General features: G+C 33.2%; 3 protein-coding genes across 9 annotated transcripts; 2 read left to right on the top strand and 1 right to left on the bottom strand.

Annotated features, from left to right (window-relative positions):
* Positions 1–481: 481 nt before the first annotated feature.
* LOC140818158 (pathogenesis-related homeodomain protein) lies at positions 482–7,714 on the top strand. 7 transcript variants are annotated; one of them, XM_073178035.1, is made up of 10 exons: positions 482–711; positions 1,055–1,131; positions 1,241–2,183; positions 2,529–2,694; positions 3,694–3,817; positions 3,945–4,057; positions 4,142–4,693; positions 5,694–5,990; positions 6,706–6,816; positions 6,927–7,714. In XM_073178035.1, exons 3-10 carry the CDS (start codon positions 1,504–1,506, stop codon positions 7,137–7,139), a joined length of 2,256 nt encoding a protein of 751 aa, XP_073034136.1. In that variant the 5' UTR covers positions 482–711; positions 1,055–1,131; positions 1,241–1,503; the 3' UTR covers positions 7,140–7,714. The 7 variants fall into 7 exon arrangements, with proteins under 7 accessions (XP_073034136.1, XP_073034135.1, XP_073034133.1 ...); XM_073178034.1 differs by having other exon boundaries at positions 1,039–1,131; XM_073178032.1 differs by having other exon boundaries at positions 482–839.
* A 2,214-nt stretch (positions 7,715–9,928) lies between these two features.
* On the bottom strand, positions 9,929–10,824 carry LOC140818474 (zinc finger protein 7-like). Its single transcript, XM_073178434.1, has one exon. It carries the CDS (start codon positions 10,618–10,620, stop codon positions 10,042–10,044), a length of 579 nt encoding a protein of 192 aa, XP_073034535.1. The 5' UTR covers positions 10,621–10,824; the 3' UTR covers positions 9,929–10,041.
* Positions 10,825–14,848: 4,024 nt separating this feature from the next.
* Positions 14,849–18,267, top strand: LOC140818232 (RNA pseudouridine synthase 4, mitochondrial). The gene is made up of 10 exons (XM_073178133.1): positions 14,849–15,279; positions 15,359–15,409; positions 15,633–15,779; positions 15,887–15,934; positions 16,015–16,095; positions 16,639–16,756; positions 16,847–16,941; positions 17,148–17,259; positions 17,558–17,604; positions 17,682–18,267. Exons 1-10 carry the CDS (start codon positions 14,935–14,937, stop codon positions 18,042–18,044), a joined length of 1,407 nt encoding a protein of 468 aa, XP_073034234.1. The 5' UTR covers positions 14,849–14,934; the 3' UTR covers positions 18,045–18,267.
* Positions 18,268–20,449: the final 2,182 nt, after the last annotated feature.

Raw genomic sequence — 20,449 nt, 5'->3', positions numbered from 1 at the left:
ATCTTTGGGGTGAACCAAATACAATTTTTTACAATTTGTAGTTGTACCTTAGGCTTTAATGTTTGTATGTCAATGAATTTCATGGAGTTATTAAAAGTCCATGGAAAATTTGAATACATGTAAACTTTTATAGAGTTTATAAAAGTCAATGTTGAATACCACTTGACTTTATAAAACTCCATGAAAGTCTATTTTGAATACCACAAGACTTCTATAGAGTATGCAAAAGTCTTGATTGAATACCTCTAAATTTTTAAAATCTACAAAAGTTATTAAAAGTCAATAAATTTCTCACGTTGAATACACCCCCCTAAAATCCTGTTGAGTGCGTTGCCCCGATGCAGCAGAGCCCATCGATAGTCCAACGATCTAGGCTTTGAAATTAACATATTTGGACCAATTGTAAGTAGTTCGGCCCATACGATGAATGGGCTGTATTACGAATGATCCAGCCGACGGCCCATGCTCATCTTTCCGAGAGGGGACAGAGACACTGGATTCTGCCATTCTGGAAGCATCGCATCGTATCCTCCTCAGTACGCAGCGCACGATAGTGTGACCGAAAGTGATACCGCCTCATCCTTCTCTCCACGGTTCATGAGCTTCCGTGGTGATTCTGAGGATTAAATCGCGACCAACACACGTTAAATTCACCAGGGATTTGCATTATTTCTGCATCTGGAAGCATTGTGGGAACTCATTTCTTCCCAGGCATTCGCTTTCGTTATCTTTTCTTTTTCTACTTTCTTTCTTTTTTCCCGAGCTGGAAATAGAAGATCGACTAAGTGGGTTGTGATTATTTATGTATTTACCTCTTTTAAACTTGATCTGGACCTCAGGTATCTTCACTTCTTTTGTTTATGTTATATGAATATGCGTGCGTGATGGCCTACATGGTGAATGTCTGTGTGTGGTGGGAGGTGTTTTTTTTATGGGATATCTTGTTCGGATGTTTAAAAATTGAAACTTTTTTGTTTCTTTATTCTAAAATTTTGAAATACTGAAATTTGACAAGCTGCATGGATAACGTGATTGCAGATGTGTTGATTTGCAGGTAAGGAGCTGCTGGAAAAGGGGGTCGATTAACTACCATCTAGTTTTGTGGGCCTGTCATTTCATAGATGGGATGAGGTGAATTGAGTGCATTAAAATAGCAGCTCTAGTGCACGGTGTTACTTGCGTTTTTTAGGTTCTTCACGATATAGTCCAGTGTTCTTTTACTGGTTGTTATTGAGGTTAGGTATTGGTTTTATGGTTTTTGGTCATCGGAGGCGTGGAAAAGTATGGATAGACCTGGACGGCGATTGAATTCTGGGTATACGAGACACAACCGCGGACCTGTTCTATAAGGCATTAAACATAGTAATTATATTGAATCTGGGGTGATATTGCCGTAACTTTTTAAATGTACAAGTGGGATAGACCAATAGAGTTGATGAACCTGAAAAGGGGGTCAGGGATTTGGATTTTCAGGAATATAAATGTTGAGTAAGTTCTGATCTTATGTCCCTGAGCTCTGATTGTGGACTACTGATGCCTGAAAATAGTGAATTGGATTCAAAGAGAACTGTTACTGAGTCGGTGGTGTTTAAAGATGCCAAATTAATTTCAATGGAAAAAATCTCTGACAAGGAAAGAATAGCAGGTCCAAATACCAGAGATATAGCCCAGATTTTTAGTGCGGAACCAAGTGGCCAGCTATGGGAAGTGAAGATTTCCTCTACTTTTGAAGACTTGGAAGAACCATTCCAGAATTTTCCCGTAGACGTCAACTGTTCAGGTGGATCAACTGGCCATGCATCTGTAAACCCCAATTCAGGAAAATTGGAACCAATTCAGGTTGATGCGGTTAATGAATTTGGTCGTTTGGAAGCTGAATATAAAGGCATTGAATTACAACAGAGAAAGAGAAAAGCTAAACAAACAAGTGCATTAACCAGTTCATGGGCATTGCATCCAAAATCACCGGAGAAACCCATGGTTTTTGAGTCTGAGAGTGTGATGTCAGAAGGTAATGCTAGTGGAGAAAAGAAAAGTAGGGGAAGAAAAAAGAAGGAGGTGGAGAGAGGTTCTGTGACTGAATTTTTAAAAACTAAGATCCATCTAAGATATTTATTGCACCGGATAAAATATGAACAAAGCTTAATTGACGCATATTCTGCTGAAGGCTGGAAAGGACAAAGGTTTGTCTTGTCCTCAATATTCGGTACATATTCCTATTTCCTGTCTTACTTTTTAATGGGCTAGTGCTTCTGTCATTGAAGTGATTTGTGACATGGTTGTGTTTCTAAATATGGTCATCTACATCTAGGTTGATGAAATTTGTTAAAGCCTCTTGTCTAGGTTGATGAAATTTAGTATAAAACTTTTGCTTTCATCCATCATTTTATGCACGCATATCCTTCAATGCATCTTGAACCAGGCATATTGATCAAGAAAATTTTTCATATTTCTTTATGCTCTCGAGCTCGGTCTAACTATTGCCAACTATGTTCGAGCCACATTGATGATTGCTTCCTATTTTTCAGCCTGGAAAAGTTAAAGCCAGAGAAGGAGCTCCAAAATGCAAAATCTCATATTTTACGTTACAAATTGAAGATAAGAGAATTGTTTCAGCATATCGATCATTCACTTGCTGCGGGAAAGCTTCCGGAATCCCTGTTTGACTCTAAAGGAGAGATCTACAGTGAAGATGTAGGGACACATTTGATCGTGTGCATATTTTTATAATGCTCATTGCTTTCATTTAAACCAAAGTCTGGCAAATGTTGGTTGGTTGGAGCCATCTTTGCGACGTCAGACCTCCTGTTCTGTTAATTCGAGCATTTTTAAAGAGGCGGCCCCAGCTTTCAATTTACTTGCATCAGTGAATATTTGGATTCTTAAATGAAAAGATGTGTAGGGTTCAGCAGTCATCTAACGATAGAGGCTTGTGATGCAGAAAAAATAGTCCAAGAAAAAAACTTCTCTGTGGTTTTCTTTTCAGAGTGATTTTTTTTTTAACCCCAAGAGATTCTAAGATATTGCTCGATTTTTCATATTATTTCAAGTGGCTAGTAGGCTTCATACATAATCTGGTATAGCAATGGTAATTTTCGTGCTATATGTTATAGTTTATTTAGAGTCTTTTTCTACATATGCTGCTTTGAAGCATTATTTTCACAGTTATTGTGGGTGTTTAATATCAAAACTTTTCAATCTCAGTATTGACTCTAATTTGACGTTGGTGTTAGTAATTATAGGGATAACTATAAAAGTCAAGAGTTTATAGTTATTTAAGAAATTCTTGGTTCTTTAACTGCAGCCATATTTTTTATTCCATTTATGTTACTTGTGGAACTTTATATCAGTGTTTCTTGAACCTTTTCGGACCTTAATAAATACTGCTTCAAAAATTCATTTCACGTGGATTTCATAAGCTTTTTATTTAGAAAACCTTTTACTTGCCACATTCTTACTTCATTTTGACATTATGTAAGCAAACTTTATCAGTAAAGTAAATGAAGTGATAATGGATTGTAACTTGCGAAGCAAAGAAATTCCTGTCAACACATGCCACCTCATGGTGTAGATACTGACTCAACAACTAGAATAGTTTCAAACTATGGCAACGTCGCTTGATCATGGCTGAACTTTTGCTTTTTTTTACAGAAGATAGAGATTTAGTCATGGTTGAGAATTTTTTAATTGCAGATATTCTGTGCAAAATGTGGCTCTAAGGACTTGCAAGTTGATAACGATATTATTCTGTGTGATGGTGCCTGTCAAAGAGGATTTCACCAGTTTTGCTTGGAACCACCTCTGTTAAAAGAGCAGAGTAAATTAAAGCCACTCGTTTTATATCTTTGGTTTCTCTTGTTCTGGATGTCTTATTATCATAAATTATCATGTCTTCTTATCATAAATTATTAATCTTTGTTTCCCTTTTTTTGTTGGTGTATTAGTTCCTCCTGGCGATGAAGGTTGGCTTTGCCCTGGATGTGATTGTAAATTAGACTGCATTCACATGCTTAAGGATTTTCAGGAGTCTAAAGTTTCTATCCTTGATAATTGGGAGGTCTACCCTATTTCTGCTTCCATTCTTCATATTTAAATCTTTATGAATGGACACATGCTCATCATACTCACTGCCATCTTACAGAAAATCTTTCCTGAGGCCGTTGTTGCATCAGGAAAGAAACTGGATGATATTCACGGATCATCACCAGATGATTCCCAGGATAATGATTATGACCCTGACAAACCAGATAAACTTGAAAAGGTTACAGGAGATGAATCAAGTTCCAACGAATGTCCTTATTTGTCTGCATCTGATTATTTGTTGGCTCCCCCTGATAATGAAAAATGTCTTGCGCTTCCTTCTGACGATTCAGAAGATGGTGATTTTGATCCTGCTGCTCCTGATAAAGATGAGCTGGTGAAGCTTGATTCTTCAAGTTCTGATTTTTCGTCCGACTCCGAGGATCTTGTTGGTCTAATTGATGATGCCGAGGTGCCTGGTGTAAATACAGGGCATAGTTTGTCGCCACCAGGTTATGGTTCCCCCAGCTCGGGTTGTGACAGAAAAATATCTAAAGTGGGTGGGATGATGAGAGAATCGCAGAAAGATGACCTGTCTTACCTTTTGGGAAATAGTGAACCTTCCTCTAGTAAAAGACATGTGGAACGGTTGGACTACAAGAAACTGCACGATGTGAGTTTCTTTGTTCTCATAACTTTGTGTCATGATAGGAAATTTCACATGATGCATAAAATCATGAAGTTAGGATTCCAGACTCTTGTTGAGATACTCATTCCATGATGTAGGGTATAAAATAACGATTGGAAAGTTTTTGTAATAGGTAAATTCATAATTCGATATGACTTATAAGATACTAGGTATTGACACTTATTTAGTAATATGATAGCAATAATTACTACATTTTTGTTGAGCTGGTGAAAATTGTAATCATATGATAGGTGTATTTCAGTTTCTTGTTTTGTATGTGATATCTTTCTCCATGTCTGTGCATGCAATTTCTGGCTCTTTTGCTTTTCTCTTTCCAAAACTGATCTCCTTGTAACCTTCAGTTACATTCATTTCTCGTATCAAAGCTATCTTATATAGGAAAATTGTTACTGCTCATGGACCCAAGTCTGATATTTTTATACATAATGAGCATATGATTTTCGTTTGGAACTCCTATTTTATGAATTGAGATTGAAGTAAATATGGCTTTGTTTGTCATTCATTGCTTTAATGTCTTCTTGTAGTTTTCTAATTGTTCATCACGTAGAATAAAATAATAATTAGTCACTATATTTGGATCTAAACAGTGAATATAAACTACAACTCTCCATTCAACCTTTATTTAACCACCTTTTAGTCTTCTGATGTTATAGGTTGTGTACATAATTAATTGTAAAAGAGGCTTAGTGTGCAAAATTTCTATATGCTATTTTAGAAGAAAAGAATACTTGTGTGGCACAAAAAAGCTGTGATCTTCATGGCAAACGATATCATGTCGCTTGTGTGCATTGCCTTGGAGGAAGAGTGAATAATATACGCTGATAATAATGCTATAACCGAGCTTTTATTATTTGCTTTTCGTTGTTAATCCCGCTCAAAGGTCTCCTCATTAATGTTGAAAGCTGCTCAGTTGCCCTTTTCCTTTTACTTCCTTGGGTTGCTTATGTTACTTATCTTCTCAAAGGAAACATATGGGAACTATTCTGATTCAAGTGACGAAGATTTTGAAGATACTGTGGGTAGTAAGAGAAGGAATACGAATCGTCAAAAAACTGTGGTGGTGTCTCCTTATAAAACTTCAGTTGCAAAAACTCAGGGGGACATGAAGGATGAAAACCAAGAAGAAATCCAGCATAGACATGAAATAACCCACAAAAGGCTTAATGAAATGGGCATACAGAATTCATCGGCAATTGTTGACTCTGCTGGTCCAAAAACTAAAAGATCAACGTACAAAATTCTTGGGGAAGCTCAAACACAGGTATTTGTTACAGTGTGGGCTTCTTGTGGAAATAGTTTTATCCTACAGTCTAATGGGTTGTTTATGAGATTGGTTAGAATTATCTTGCTTCAAACATAACTTTACATTTATGACTCATTACTCGAGATCATTACTCCTATATTTTAGTCTCAAAGCTTGACCCTGAGCTTGAATCGAAGAGCCAAGTTCGAACTTGGATTTTTTTGGATAATGATGTTCATTAATGGTCATCTTAGTTGTGCTTGGTATGGTTTTTAATCATTTCAAGCTGTCACACAAATTTGCATATGTTTCTAGCGAGTCCAATAACCTTGAATGTCAAGGTAGAAAATGATGAAAGGAGTTGAGCAAGCAACGGAATACACGAGGGAATATTTATGGTATTTATTAATGGTGATAATGTAAATCTTTAGTATTATTCCCATCATGATATTTCCTAATGTGAAACTTCCTCGATTTGTTATGCAAACCAGGTCTGCCATATTGCATTTTTTTAAAAAAAATTGAAGTCTACTTTGAGTACTAGCTTGAGCTCTCTCAGGTCAGCTCGTATACCTCGTGAACTTGCTCGACTGATCAGCCGCTCTTGTGTAGGTGCAGTGCGAAAGTAAATACAATTTAGTAGTAATGATACCCCTGAAAGGCATGCTGTATTACATTGTAAAATCATTAAATGTTAACTTCTAGTTCTCTCGAGAACAAATATGGTATCCAGGTTTTATGCTTTTCTTCGCAGAGACTCTTTGAATCTTTCCAAGAAAATCAATACCCTGAAAGAGCTGCAAAGGAAAAATTGGCAAAAGAATTAGGGATCTCAATCCAGCAGGTTTGATCAAATTTCCTTCGCCCATCTTTCTTGTGCTCTTGATTCAGCACGCCTCACCCTTATTATTATTTTCGAGATGCGTTTATTCCATTTGAACGTTTCCTTGGCAGGTTGGTAAATGGTTTGATAACACACGTTGGAGATTTAACCATAGACCACAAACTTTATCAGGTGGTGTTGAGAGTGCTCCCATAAATCGCACCTCGGTTCCAGGTAACGAGCCTGAACTTGAGAAAGCTACTGTAACAAATAATAACTCATCCAATGCATTCGTTGCGCAAAATCCACATTGCTCAAGCCAGAGTGGAAAATTCAGTAGCTGATACCAGTCAAGGAAATAATGAAATACTGAGATCTATAAAGCTTCCTGAAATAATGGATCGATCTGAGGGTGGACAATTACAAGGTTTTTGATAGAACAAAGCAGCAGAACTCGACAGTTGACATCATATCTGTAGCATGACTGTAAAATTTGATGATGTTTCCGAGAATCCGTCCTCTCAATTATTCAAGTTGTCAAGAGTTGATGCTGAGAAAACGGGTTTTCCCTAAGCACAATTTGGTCATACTTGAGTACTATTTTTCAAGTTGGCAAGAGCTGAGAAAATGGGTTTTCTGTCAGCACAGTTTGGTCATACTTGAGTACTATTTTTCTGCGGCAGAGGTGCCAATTGGAGTCGATCTCCAACTGGTTATTTAGCCTGTTCATATTCCCGTGGAAGGAAATCCGAGACTATTTGGCGTCCAGGTACACCAGTTGATTCTCTTGGCAAATGAAAGAGTTGTGTGCTTGTTGAAATTGATGTTGTGTGCTTGTCTGTTGGGACATTCTCTAAATGTAACAATAATTTGGTGTTTTATGGAACTATCATGAAGCACGTGCATGATTGATTGCTTATTATATATAATATAAAATTAAAAATTTAATTTTCAAAACTTGTATTTTTAACCAATGATAATCGCAAAACATATATAGAATAATATAGATTGAAATAAAATATTTTTAAATGAATTAGAATGCAATATTAAATATTACACCGAAAGAAAAGCAAAAGGAGAAAGTCAAAAACAAGGAATCATAATCATAAAATATGACTGATTAGTATTAATTATTATTTAATAAACAAAATGTGAAAGTATTATATGTGTCATTTGATAATGAGAATAAATAAATATGTGGAAGATGATTATGTCCGTTCACAATTGGAAACTTTTCAATCATTTGTAATTTTTTAGATGCTAGCATGAAAGCATATGCGACCCTGAATCCATATTCTATATAACAAAAATTAAATTAATAATAAAAATATTTTTTAGTCATTGCATGACTTGATCCGACTCGTCAAACAACATTTTGCTCGGGAAAAGATAGATCAAAACAAATTACGAGAATTGGAAATAATGATTTATTATATTAAGTACTATATTGAACTAACATAATAATACAAATACAATGATATAAATAAATTTGAATTGATTAAGCAATATAATATTGTAAATAGATTGATATGAATGGATTTTAATTAATTAAGCAAAATAAGAGTATAAAAAATATTTTGGTGTATGATATTTTTATATTCATTACATCAATTAATTGATAAATATGCTTATGAAATTAAAAACTATTTCTTGAAGATCTAAAATAGTACTTAAATATAATTATTGGAATAATTAAGAACATGTGACAACAGTTTTGTGAGTTAAAATAAGCAAGCTTTGTGAGACTATTTTTTTAAGGTTCAGTATCTACTACGGCTTGTAACATATGAAATTGAGGAACAATTGTAAAATACAAGGCACTCAATTTCGAATATTTTTCTGTTCTTACAACAGCTAGTATATAATCTAATAATAATAAAATTGTAACTCCGATAATGGAATCGAGGGCACGTTTCTTTGTTTTTCAACGAATTACTGATGTAAATATAGGAAATAATCCAAGATTGTGTTTTTGTTAGGTAAATAGCTAATAATAAAAGCAAACTCGGAAATACAAAGTTGTGACCGAAATAAGTATACAGTTTACAATATGAGTATCGTGTACAGAAAAACAAAAACAATATCGACCTCAAAAATATATCGAGATAATATTGGAGGAAATAAAATGGAACTGACTCAATGTTTCAATTTACTAAAAATGCACAAAATTGATATGTTGTGTCCACAAATATTTCGAATTGTTCTCATACCATTATAAATAGAATTAGAATTATGCACTGTTTGTTTTTAATGATTTTTTTCTGAATGAAGAATTTTTTTTCTTTTTGAGAAACGATTTTATTCTTTGAGAAATATTGACATTTATATTGCAATCATATGTCGTAAACCATGACGTTGTAATATAATCACTATATAACACTTAAAAGTTTACACATACAATTCTTCAATTTCTTCTTCATTGTACTTCGTTGAAATTAAAATATTCTTCTTCATTGTGCTCCGTTGAAATTAAAATATAAATCATTCTTGATTTTAACATTTTGCTTTAAAAAACGATATATATATATATATATATATATATATATATATATATATATATATATATATATATATATATTTATATATATATATTTATATATATATCATAATGTTATACATTTTAAAAAAATTCTAATATTAATAACATCTATTTTAATATATATATATATATATATTAATATTAGAAAATTTTAAAATGTATAACATTATGATAGAGATTTTCCATGAATTTGACTAAAATATATATAATTAAATAATTAAATTAAATTTAAAAATAAAATCAAAATAATATGATTGAATTAAGTACGCTATTAATTATCATATTAAACTAACATAAAAAATTATTTAAAAGAGATTTTCCATGAATTTGACTAAAATATATATAATTAAATAATTAAATTAAATTTAAAAATAAAATCAAAATAATATGATTGAATTAAGTACGCTATTAATGATCATATTAAACTAACATAAAAAATTATTTAAAAGAATCTCATGAAAATGACAAATTATAAAACAAATAAAAGAGTAAAAAAATAAGCTCACAGATGCAAGTCGTATATTTGTAACTTTTGGCCGATAATAACGGTATAATTTTTTTTTGGTGATTACAACCTGCATATAAGTAAAGTCACTTATTGTGTCACGTACTCGTGTGCTCCGACTTGGAATCAACAGATTGGTAGATTACGAAAGCAAAAAGAAGTATGATACAACAACTTAAAGGACTCTAGATGAACAAGCTGGTTAGAGTTTGAGATTCAGGTCCAATGATTTTGGACTCGACGGCTGTTCCTCCAGTTGCAGTTGTTGCAAATCCAATCGGAAACTTCCGGGCCACACCGCTTCTTCCATTTGGTTTCTCTGCCATGCTGTTCCAAGGCTCTGATCCCCCTCTTCGAATCTTGCTATAGTTCCAGTTCCAGTTCCAGTTCCAGTTCCGGTTCCGGTTCCGGTTCCATCTCTGCCTGGTTTGTGCACGAGGGAGTGAGCTCGCACGCCCAGTGATCTGATCATGGAATTATGGAACCTCACTGCACCTCTTTCCCTTTTGTGGGCATTCTGGTGCCCTCCCAATGCCTGTGAACTGTAGAACTTGCGCATACAGAAGTTGCAAGAGTAGAACTTCCCGGATGTATTAGGCCTCGATTGTGACGGTTCGTCTTGGGATGGATTCCTTCCCAACCTCAAATTCAACCACTCCAGTACTTCATCTTGTTGCTGTGTCCTTTTATCACTACTTTCTCCACTCTGCATCTTTTCTTCTTCTTCTTCTTCTTCTTTTTTCCTAGAAGCTAATTTCGGTCGAAACTCTTCAAAAGACATTTAAGCGCAAGTCGATGGACGAAGAGACATAATTAGTTCAACCCTTCTTTTACTCGAGGGATGAAATATATTGTGTGGCATGTCCCGTGAACTGGCCCTCCAGTAAAATATAGATCTACATCTAAAAAAATTAGTGTGAGGACAAAACATGTTCAGGGAAATATTTAATAATATTTGATATTGAGATATAAATTTTTTTAATAAAAGAATGATAGACAAAGGGATAATTTCGCATCATCTTTTATTGTGGCTAGTTCTTCCCTCACCTCCATATATATTGAAAGAATCTCAACTTTTAACCAAGACTGGCATGGAATAGTTAGTTTACCATTTTTTCCCAAAAAAAGAATTAATTTTGCCACTTACACATGAAAAGAATATATCTTAGCTCCCAGCATGGGGTGTCATCGAAATTTTGAGCAGTAGAAAGCAATCAAAAGTTGACAATCTAACGACAATTTCCATTTGTGGTCATATCAATGCCTCCCAGTTTGTTTGTATTGCCTACCATTATTTATTCCTGCTTGCCTAACCTTTTTATTATCGTCTTATCTGAATTATGATCGTGAAATGCTCCCCAAGATTCCCATTTTATCAATCAATCTTAATGTAAGCATCGGTTGTGTTTAGTTCCTTCTCTTCTCATCCGTACTCGTTTTACGAATATGATCTACAACATTCATTTCAAACAGATACATACAATAAATCTTTGATAGTACCCACTACAAGGAGATTTGTAACCGAATTAAAGACCCATAGTGATTTCGGTCTCTAATTTGAGTCGGTTTCTAATTTACAACTGAAATATGAAAGTGATCTCTAATAGAACCTAAATATTTTTAAACTCTTCACCGGTGTTCCTCTCGCTCCAACCATATGTCAAAACCTAAAAAACTTGCGCTTTCAACTCTTCCAACACCATCGGCACTTGTCATCCACCTACTGTCGCCGCCGACTACAAGGATGTGTTCCATAGCTCCTCCATTCTCTTATTAGAGGTAATTTTCTAAATTTTAAGATTTTTTCCCTCTTTTTTTGAGTTCTTTCCCATACAAATTCTTATAATGAAAATCCTTATTCATGTTGTAACTCTGACTCATACAAAGGTACATTTGATGACTATATGAACACCGATGGATATATGTTTTGCAGTTCATTAATTATCACTTAAATCTGACATAATGTGTCTTATATAATATATATGCTAGAATTCAAAAAAATGGAGTATATATTATAATTTAAACGAGGATCATAAATATTGGGTCGAGTGGTCGCACAATTGTATCATTGCGTATTTGTAAAATTTTGTTTATGGATTCATATAAAAGACATGTGGGGAAAGTGGCCGGGGTCGAGACTTTGCAATTACACATTCTAGTGTCTTTATGCATGTATTGCGTGTATGTCCAATCGATTTTTTTTAATATAATAAATACTCACTTAAATAAAATTTGAAAAATAGAGAAAAATTTATATGATGAGTAACTTCTTCGGACATTAATTTTCATTTTCATATCCAAGTTTACATAAATAAATTATATTTGACGATGTTGTTATTTTCGTAAAAAGTAGGAACACGGTTTTGTTTGGGTATCATAATAAGCAGTGTACAAAATTGCAAAGGCCTCCTACATGGGGTCGGGTGTCATGGTGTTAAAATTAATTTGTGGCAAACACGACCTCCACGAGTTCTCAGGTTAACCACTAGAGTTTGATACTTGGCGATTTTCTTCTATGAGAGAGAAAAATTAACCTCCCGAATGTCATCTTCCTAGTATTCACTTTCATGCATATTTTTTAAACCTCTTTTTTTTAAAAAAAAAAAAGACAACTTACTCTAGACAACTTTCTCGTACATTTTTGTATTTATATATACAGCATACACCTTAATTCGGCATATAATATAATTTTTTGACACAATTATCGATAGTACTGATTTGATGATAATTTTTTTTTATGTCGTCTCTCATGTTACGTTAACTCTCAACGAAAACATTAATGTTAGGTTACCATTAATTCTGTTGAGAATTTCTATAGAAACATTCCATTTTAATGCAGTACTAGTGGATGTGCACACATATTGTGTGTTAAAAAAATAGTTAATTAATTAATCAAAATATTTGGTCAACCAATTAAGTATTTGGAGCTATTTTATTTTATATTTTTTTATATGGGCTAAGATATCAATGAAATAAATTATAAATTAATTAAAAATAATTGTTGTTTTGTAATTAGGAAATAGGGGTGATCAAATTTTTTATTAACCGCACAAACCGTCTGAACTGCATCGTTTTCCTAATATTTTATAAAAATCATGATTAAAAATAGTAATCATAAACCGCACCGCATTCACGGTTCAGTTATTTTTTTTTTTTGACAAGAACCACATCGCTCATACCGTTTGCCATAATATTTGGCCTATGATTATAATAATTTGTAAACAATATATTCAATTAAAGAAGTTGTCATTCATTATATCTCAACTCTCTTCAAAATATCACTCATAAAAAAATAAACTTATATGCATCTTAATTTATTAGATTATTTATTTCTTTTACCACAATATTTTTGTTTGAAGTTTGAAAATAAAAAAGGATAAAATAGTGTAAATGTCATTTTTGTTGTGAGTGTGTTGTGTTGTTAAAATATTAACTTAGTTTTGAATATTGATTATTGTTTTATCTAGTTTTATCTTTGTGTGATTTGAACTATATGTTATGTTTGAAAACATTATATTGTTGTTGTTTTAAAATAAATTAGAATATAAGTTTTAATATTTTTCATTAAAAAAAACCATAAATCGACCGCAACCGTCTGAAACCGCTCAAAACCGTAAGATTAATTCTATATGTAAAAAACCGCAATTATTTTTTTAAAATACTAACCGACTATATATGACAATTCGATTTTAATTTTTCTAAAAAAATCGTAAAAACGCACCATGATTACCCTTATTAGGAAATATCGACCCAAACCTACTAAAGGTAGTACTACTAGCTACCTAGACACACATATTGTGCATGTATAACACAAATAAAAAATATTCTAACGTCATATTCAAGGATAACGAAAGCGGATACGGTGAAAATTTCCTCTAATTTATTGTTCTAATTTTGGAATAAACTAAAGTTTTTTACTTGATAATTAAGAAGAATGATATTTTCTCTCCATTTGAAAAAAAAAATATGCGTAACTAAGAACACGAGAAGTTTCATTAAAATGACAGCCAGATTTGAGATATGAAATTAAACAACATTTTAACCACTGTGTTTTTATATTGTGCTATTAATTAAATTTTTATAAATTCCTTAGTATGATGATTACTTTACAGTTTTAAAGAGTTAGATTATGCATTTTTATAACTAAATGTGATGTTTATGGGAGTGGCTTAGTATTCGACGGTGTAAAGAATGTTAAACTCACGACATTATCAAATGTGATGATGGTGCTTTAAATATTCTCCTCACGAAATTGGAAAAAACAAGGAGTAAGTCTCATGTGAGACCGTCTCACGGATCATAATTCGTGAGACGAGTCAATCCTACCCATATTCACAATAAAAAGTAATACTCTTAGCATAAAAAGTAATATTTTTTCATGGGTGATCCAAATAAAAGATCCGTCTCATAAATATGACCCGTGAGACCGTCTCACACAAATTTTTGCCAAAAACAAGACACAAAATTCTTGACCACGATCCCTTCAAGAAAAATTGATTTTTTGATGATGATATATATCAAAGCATTGGGGTCAAGTTTTTTTTATAACGATGTCTTTCGATAGATATTGAGTAAACCTGTTGACTAACTCAATGTCATGCAAATCATGTTATCTAAGTAAATCAAACTAGAAAATCACAATACGATATAATGGTGCAAGAAAGTGTTGGAGAGAAGGAAAATGAAATTTGATAGAGTGGTTTTGTTGAACCTCTAGATGGTCTTTGTGGGACATCCAATGGAAGTATCGTCTATTAATTATCTCAATGTATCGTAGAATAAACAACTTTTAAGTTCAAAACATGATCGAGTAGTTTCTCTAGAAATCTTGTCATTCTATGTTGTATTGGAAGAGTTATTTTTAATTTATTTTTAGTTATGAAATATGATTTTATTTTCAAATCAGATGTTCATATGAATATTTTGTACAAAATATCTTTCCATATTTTCAAATTAGACATTTATATGAACATTTTGTACAAAATATATTTCTATATTTTTTTAACTTTCAAATTTGACTTATTTTTAACAAAATGAACTCACCACGCCAAACTCTAGAAATCTCACTACTTCAGAACCAATTCTTAAACCCTAAATGGTGGCGGTACGTGTTCTCCATCGCGTAATCTTCCGTCGCCTGAGGCCGAACAACGACGCGGCTGGCTTGAGAGGAACGTTAGCAGCGGTAATTTATCAGCATCAATACTTCAGTAACACTGCTGTCGCTGCTCATGGTGAAAATTCTAGAGAAGAGAGTGATAGCAAATGGCTAATTCTACCCCCGTTCACTCCCTTCGCCGATGGTTCTGCAATCGGAAAACTAATCTCCCAGAAAAAGGACTCTGACGCCTCCCCCACCACGACGGCGCTCAAATGGATACTCATATGCTACCCACATCTCCCGATGTGTCTTGTTCAGAAGCTCTTTCGCTTGAGACAGGTTCTTATTTCAGTCTTTGTATACTTATTCATCTTACAACCAGTTCATGATCCATTCTTTTTTATATCTTAATTCCCAGGTCCGGAGAGAATCTTCTAATGATAAAATTGAAACAAACCGGCCAAAAAGGGTAATTTTAATAACTTCTAGGCTTCACTGACAAATTACAGATGATTCCAGAGTTCACATTTATATTATTGCCAAAGTTTTAAAATTGTGTTTTCAATTACATGATATAACTTAGAACCAAATTTATATTGTATGATTATATATTTCACAGTGCCTCTGAATAATTTGTGTGGATTATAATCAATTGCTGTTTCATTGTCGTTAATATTTTCTGGTTTCTAAAGATAGGAGCTAAAGAGTTTATGGGAATTGGTGATAGAATATTCCTTCCTAAATCTGTTGATGGAAAATATCCTACAAGGATAGAAGAAAAACAGAGCTCTCATGACGAGGAAGATTCGAAATTTGTACGTGGCCTTGAGTTGTATAAGGTATGAATTTATGTATTGGAATGTACTTACTGTGTTGTATACTATTTAGCTTGGATTCTATATATTTCCCTTCATGTTGCTACTCACTCCATTGCTTTTTTCTTCAGGATCGTGCTATAATAGTCATTAATAAACCACCAGGAATGCCCGTGCAGGTAGTAGACTTTAGGTGTTTACTATTGTTTGTGATTGCATTAATTGAGGCTTTGTTGACAATGTATATGGCTCTATTCAGAGTGGCCTTGGCATAAACCGAAGTTTAGACGAATTGGCTTCCAAGTACTTGAGATATGACTATGAAGAGTCTCCTCGCCTGGTTAGATTTATATTTTGTTTTGGTATGGGTTAGTCTTCTTGCCTTCTTTTAATGGAGCTATTGGAAAAAATTGGTTCTTTACTTCTTTTGCACACCATGCATGTGGCGGTAAACTGTGACATTTGTTTCACAATGAACTCTTATATGTTAAACACACACTATTGTTTTTTTTTTCTAGCATAATCGGTGTGGATAAGAAGCATTGCAGATGATGCAATGATCTCAACTTTGTACATATTAATGTATAGGTGGAGTCTTGGTGATATTTTGGAGTACTCCATTTTGATGTGCATTGCGTGTACTTATTTGTATTGTCAAAGCAACTATTGACATGTACGGTACTATAGCAATCTGTTTGTTGGCCTGAACCAAAAAACTTTTCATTAGTAGTACTAGTGAGCCAATGACTCAATCTCCCTCTTGATAGTAAAAGAAATTTTAGTCGTTTCCCTTCTCTATCTCTTTTTTCCAACCGTTCTTAAAAGTCTTTCAATGAACGGCTTGTTTCTGTCTACATTGTTGTGGATAAGCTTGTTCTTTTAGGTGCACAGACTTGATAGAGACTGCAGTGGCATATTAGTGATGGGAAGGACGAAATTGAGTGCTAGCGTTCTGCATTCAATCTTCCGGGAGAAAACTGCTGGAGCATCAAATAACACATGTAATTTCGTAATTCTTTCCATGATTGTCAAATTGCAGCCTTTTTGTTGAGCTTAAGCTCCTTACCTCATATGCTGTGTATTTAAGGTAGTTGACCGCGAAAGAACCCTGCAGAAGAGGTATTGTGCTCTTGTTATTGGATCTCCTCGACGCCAAGAAGGACTAATTTCAACTCCTCTGGGGAAGGTGTATTTTCTCTGTACAATTTCACCTCCCAAATCCCATCTCATGAAATGAATACAAGAAACAAAAGAACGAATTCTGCTGGCCCACAGTATTGTGTATTTGTGGTGTTTCCAAGGCTCATTGATGTGTAATTTTTAATGTTTCAGTTTTTTCTATGTCCCATTACGGTGTTCAGATTTGTTGTCTCTTGTTTTCTCACGATACAGGTTGTGGTAGACAATGGCAGATCTGAGAGAATTACTGTGATTGACAACACCCATACCTTGTCAGCACAGCATGCTGTTACAGAATATCGAGTGGTAACATCTTCGTCCTCAGGTGAGTTTCTATTGATTGTTTGATTTTGCTTCTCTATCCACTCGATGGGTGTTGAAATGTGCACTAGTGTTACTTCTGACAGCCTTAGATATACATAAAATCTCCAATATTTGTTTTTTTATTCAATTGTCTAGAATGGTTATTTGCAAAGATCCTCATCTATTTGTTGTGCTACAAGCTAAAATAAAAGACACACACCAAATAAAATAAAGGGAGAAGAAAAGGATTGAATCTGGAGATTCATGGTACTGAATCCACAATTTTTTTGACACAATGTGTGTCATCACCAACTTTACAGGCTACACATGGTTAGAGTTGTACCCCCATACTGGAAGAAAACATCAGGTTTGGACAATGGTGGTTCTTTTAGGACTAAAAAATTTTGTGGTTCTGTTTGACGTGACTTGCTCTTCTGTAAACAGCTTCGTGTTCACTGTGCTGAAGTATTGGGAACACCAATTGTCGGAGATTACAAGTATGGATGGCAAGCTCATAAAAAATTGAAACACATTCTTGCTTCTACTTCAGATTGCCAGTGGGATGAAAACATATCCGAGCAGAAACAAGTTCCTTTTAACCTCAAATTGGAGAAGGGAAGCTTGTCAAATAAAACACGGCCTCTTCATCTTCATTGCAAGGAGATTGTTTTACCCAATATCTCTCTGGTTTTGGAAAATGGCAACATGATCTCGGGTTTTGATGCCGAAGGAGTTGACAGTATAAAGATCGATGCTCCTTTGCCTCCCCATATGCACAGATATTGGGACTTGTTGATCAACAGGTGATGCTCTGTCGGTACGCAAAAATAAGCTAAATGGAAACCATTCATTACAAATCATTGCCAATCAGTTTAATGATAGAGCAATTGACTGTCAGGAACTTTGATTTTGAGTGTGATGATATTTTTGGTAGACTGGCATTTGTTTCTCCATTAAGATAATATGTAACATTAGTCTGCGGAAATTAAATCATTTTCAGGTTTCTAAAGTTTCAAAACTGAATATAACATATGGGTTGTCATGATTCATACCAGCCCTAAATTCTGACAACATTCTCATGGGCTGTGATAAATATTTGGGCATGAAATGTCAATGTGTCTTCAAGTTACCTCAAATTCAACCATCAAATAGTTTCCAACTGATCATAATCTATATTATGGATGCATGGAACGTGATTTTAACTTAGTCAAATCATTTTCAACATGTATTTAAATTCTTGATTGAGTGAAGCGTTATCGTTACCAATTATGGCTCGTGCCTAATATTCGTACCTTCCTCTGTTACAATAAATTTAAAACTGATTTATATATATAAACATTAAATAGTTGTATTAAAATAAACATAAGCTGTTAAGATTTGGCTGATTTATTCGGATATATTTAATATTCATTTCATTATTGCATTTCTATGTTTGAAAAGTAAAGTATCCGGACCGACTTGATTAAACAACAAATTTGAGCATTTGTAAAATTAAATTGTTCATTAATTTGGGGGAAAGAAAACAAAATTAATTTAAAGTAAAAGCGGCAATTGCAGGTTGGTGGAATTAATTATTGGAGAAGAACATATATAATTTAGCAGTTTAATTTTGTGGTTTGATTTGCATCATAATAAAAAAGTGATTTACGTATTTAATATACTTTTGAATATACAAAATTTCGAGTTACATTTGAATTTAGATTGGGAGATTCGGTTTAAGCAATCAAATTAAATTTGAAAAATGATTTCAAAATAATCACACAGATTTCATCCTACTGCGAAATAAAATTCTGAGTAAATTTAAGGTTGTATGAATGGATTTGAGACGATCAAGATTTCAAATGGATATTTTGCATTCACTTCATCTACATTTAAGTATTTGACACTCACATTCATTGGCATGTCAAACTTGATATAGGAGACGAGTGTCAAGTGTATAAAGTGTAAAGGAGATGAATGCAAAGAATTCGATTTTAAATTTATTATATGTTGTGTTTGAATGTATGGATTTAGATTTGTGAGAAGATTTCAAAACAAAACATTAAAATTCATGGATTTGAAAATGACCGTTGAAAAATCGATTTGAAAGTGGGACAGATAAGTGTGAATAGCTAATATAAAAGAACACAAACATTCATTCTAATGTTAAACAAAATACATAAATTAGATTTCAGTTGTGAATTTGAAATCAAATCTACTCAAATAATTCTATCCAAACTCAACTTAATTTCAAATTCTTTGATTTACTTGACAAAATTCAAGTGGATTTCAACATCAATTCATATCAAATTATGCAATTTCAATATGACGTAACTGACTAATTATAATGGATTTTAAATTCACTCAAGGTAGATGATATTTGTATTACATAACTCGAATTCTTTTCCAAATCAAAATCATTAATTCAAGTACAACCTATGATCGAGCCTATTAAAGAGCTTATGTGCCACACCATGGTTGAGGTGCCAAATATAACCTCACGAAGGGACGATACATTCAATTCTTGGTAGATAGCATGTTAATTAAACGAGCTACATAACAAACTAAATTATTTCTTGATTACCAATTAAAGTGAATAAAAAATTAATTGAGTTTAAATTTTATCGAGTGAAAAAATTGGATAGAAATATAAATATATATATATATATAATTATATATAAATATTATATATATCTATATAAATATAAATTAAACTTTTTTTTATTGAAAATGTGAGTTCATGTTAATGTGGCGCCTGGACTTGGCCTTGTGATTCAATTCATGAAGGGATGTCATTAGTGGTGCATCATTTTACGAAGACTTTTCATTTTCTATAAATAATAGGTCTCTCTCATTTACATTTATTGCATCAAATTCTCTTCTTCTCATTTCTCTCTTATTTAATTATATAAGTGAATTTTTAAGCATTAGCTCATAAAGTTAAAATTATCAAGATATAAATTCATGAGTTTGGATTTTCTAAACTTATACACTTAAATTTGAACTTTGAAATTAAATTTCAAAGTTGTCTTCTAATTTCGAGTTTTTTAAGCATTTGGCTTAAGTCCAAGTTTTGCAAAATTTAAAATCTTGGAATTGGATTTTTTAGTTTAACGTTTAGAATTCGAAATTAGAAAATTTGCATTTCATCTTCGTTGCGTTCTAAATAATTCAACTTCGCGTGCCTTTAAATTAAAATTTGTAGTGCTATTATTTTAAAGCTGTAGTTGTAT

The sequence above is a fragment of the Primulina eburnea genome, chromosome 17, assembly GCF_022965805.1.
Source record: "Primulina eburnea isolate SZY01 chromosome 17, ASM2296580v1, whole genome shotgun sequence".
NCBI classification, from domain to species: Eukaryota; Viridiplantae; Streptophyta; class Magnoliopsida; order Lamiales; family Gesneriaceae; genus Primulina; species Primulina eburnea.
This window is presented reverse-complemented; position numbering and strand designations above follow the sequence as displayed.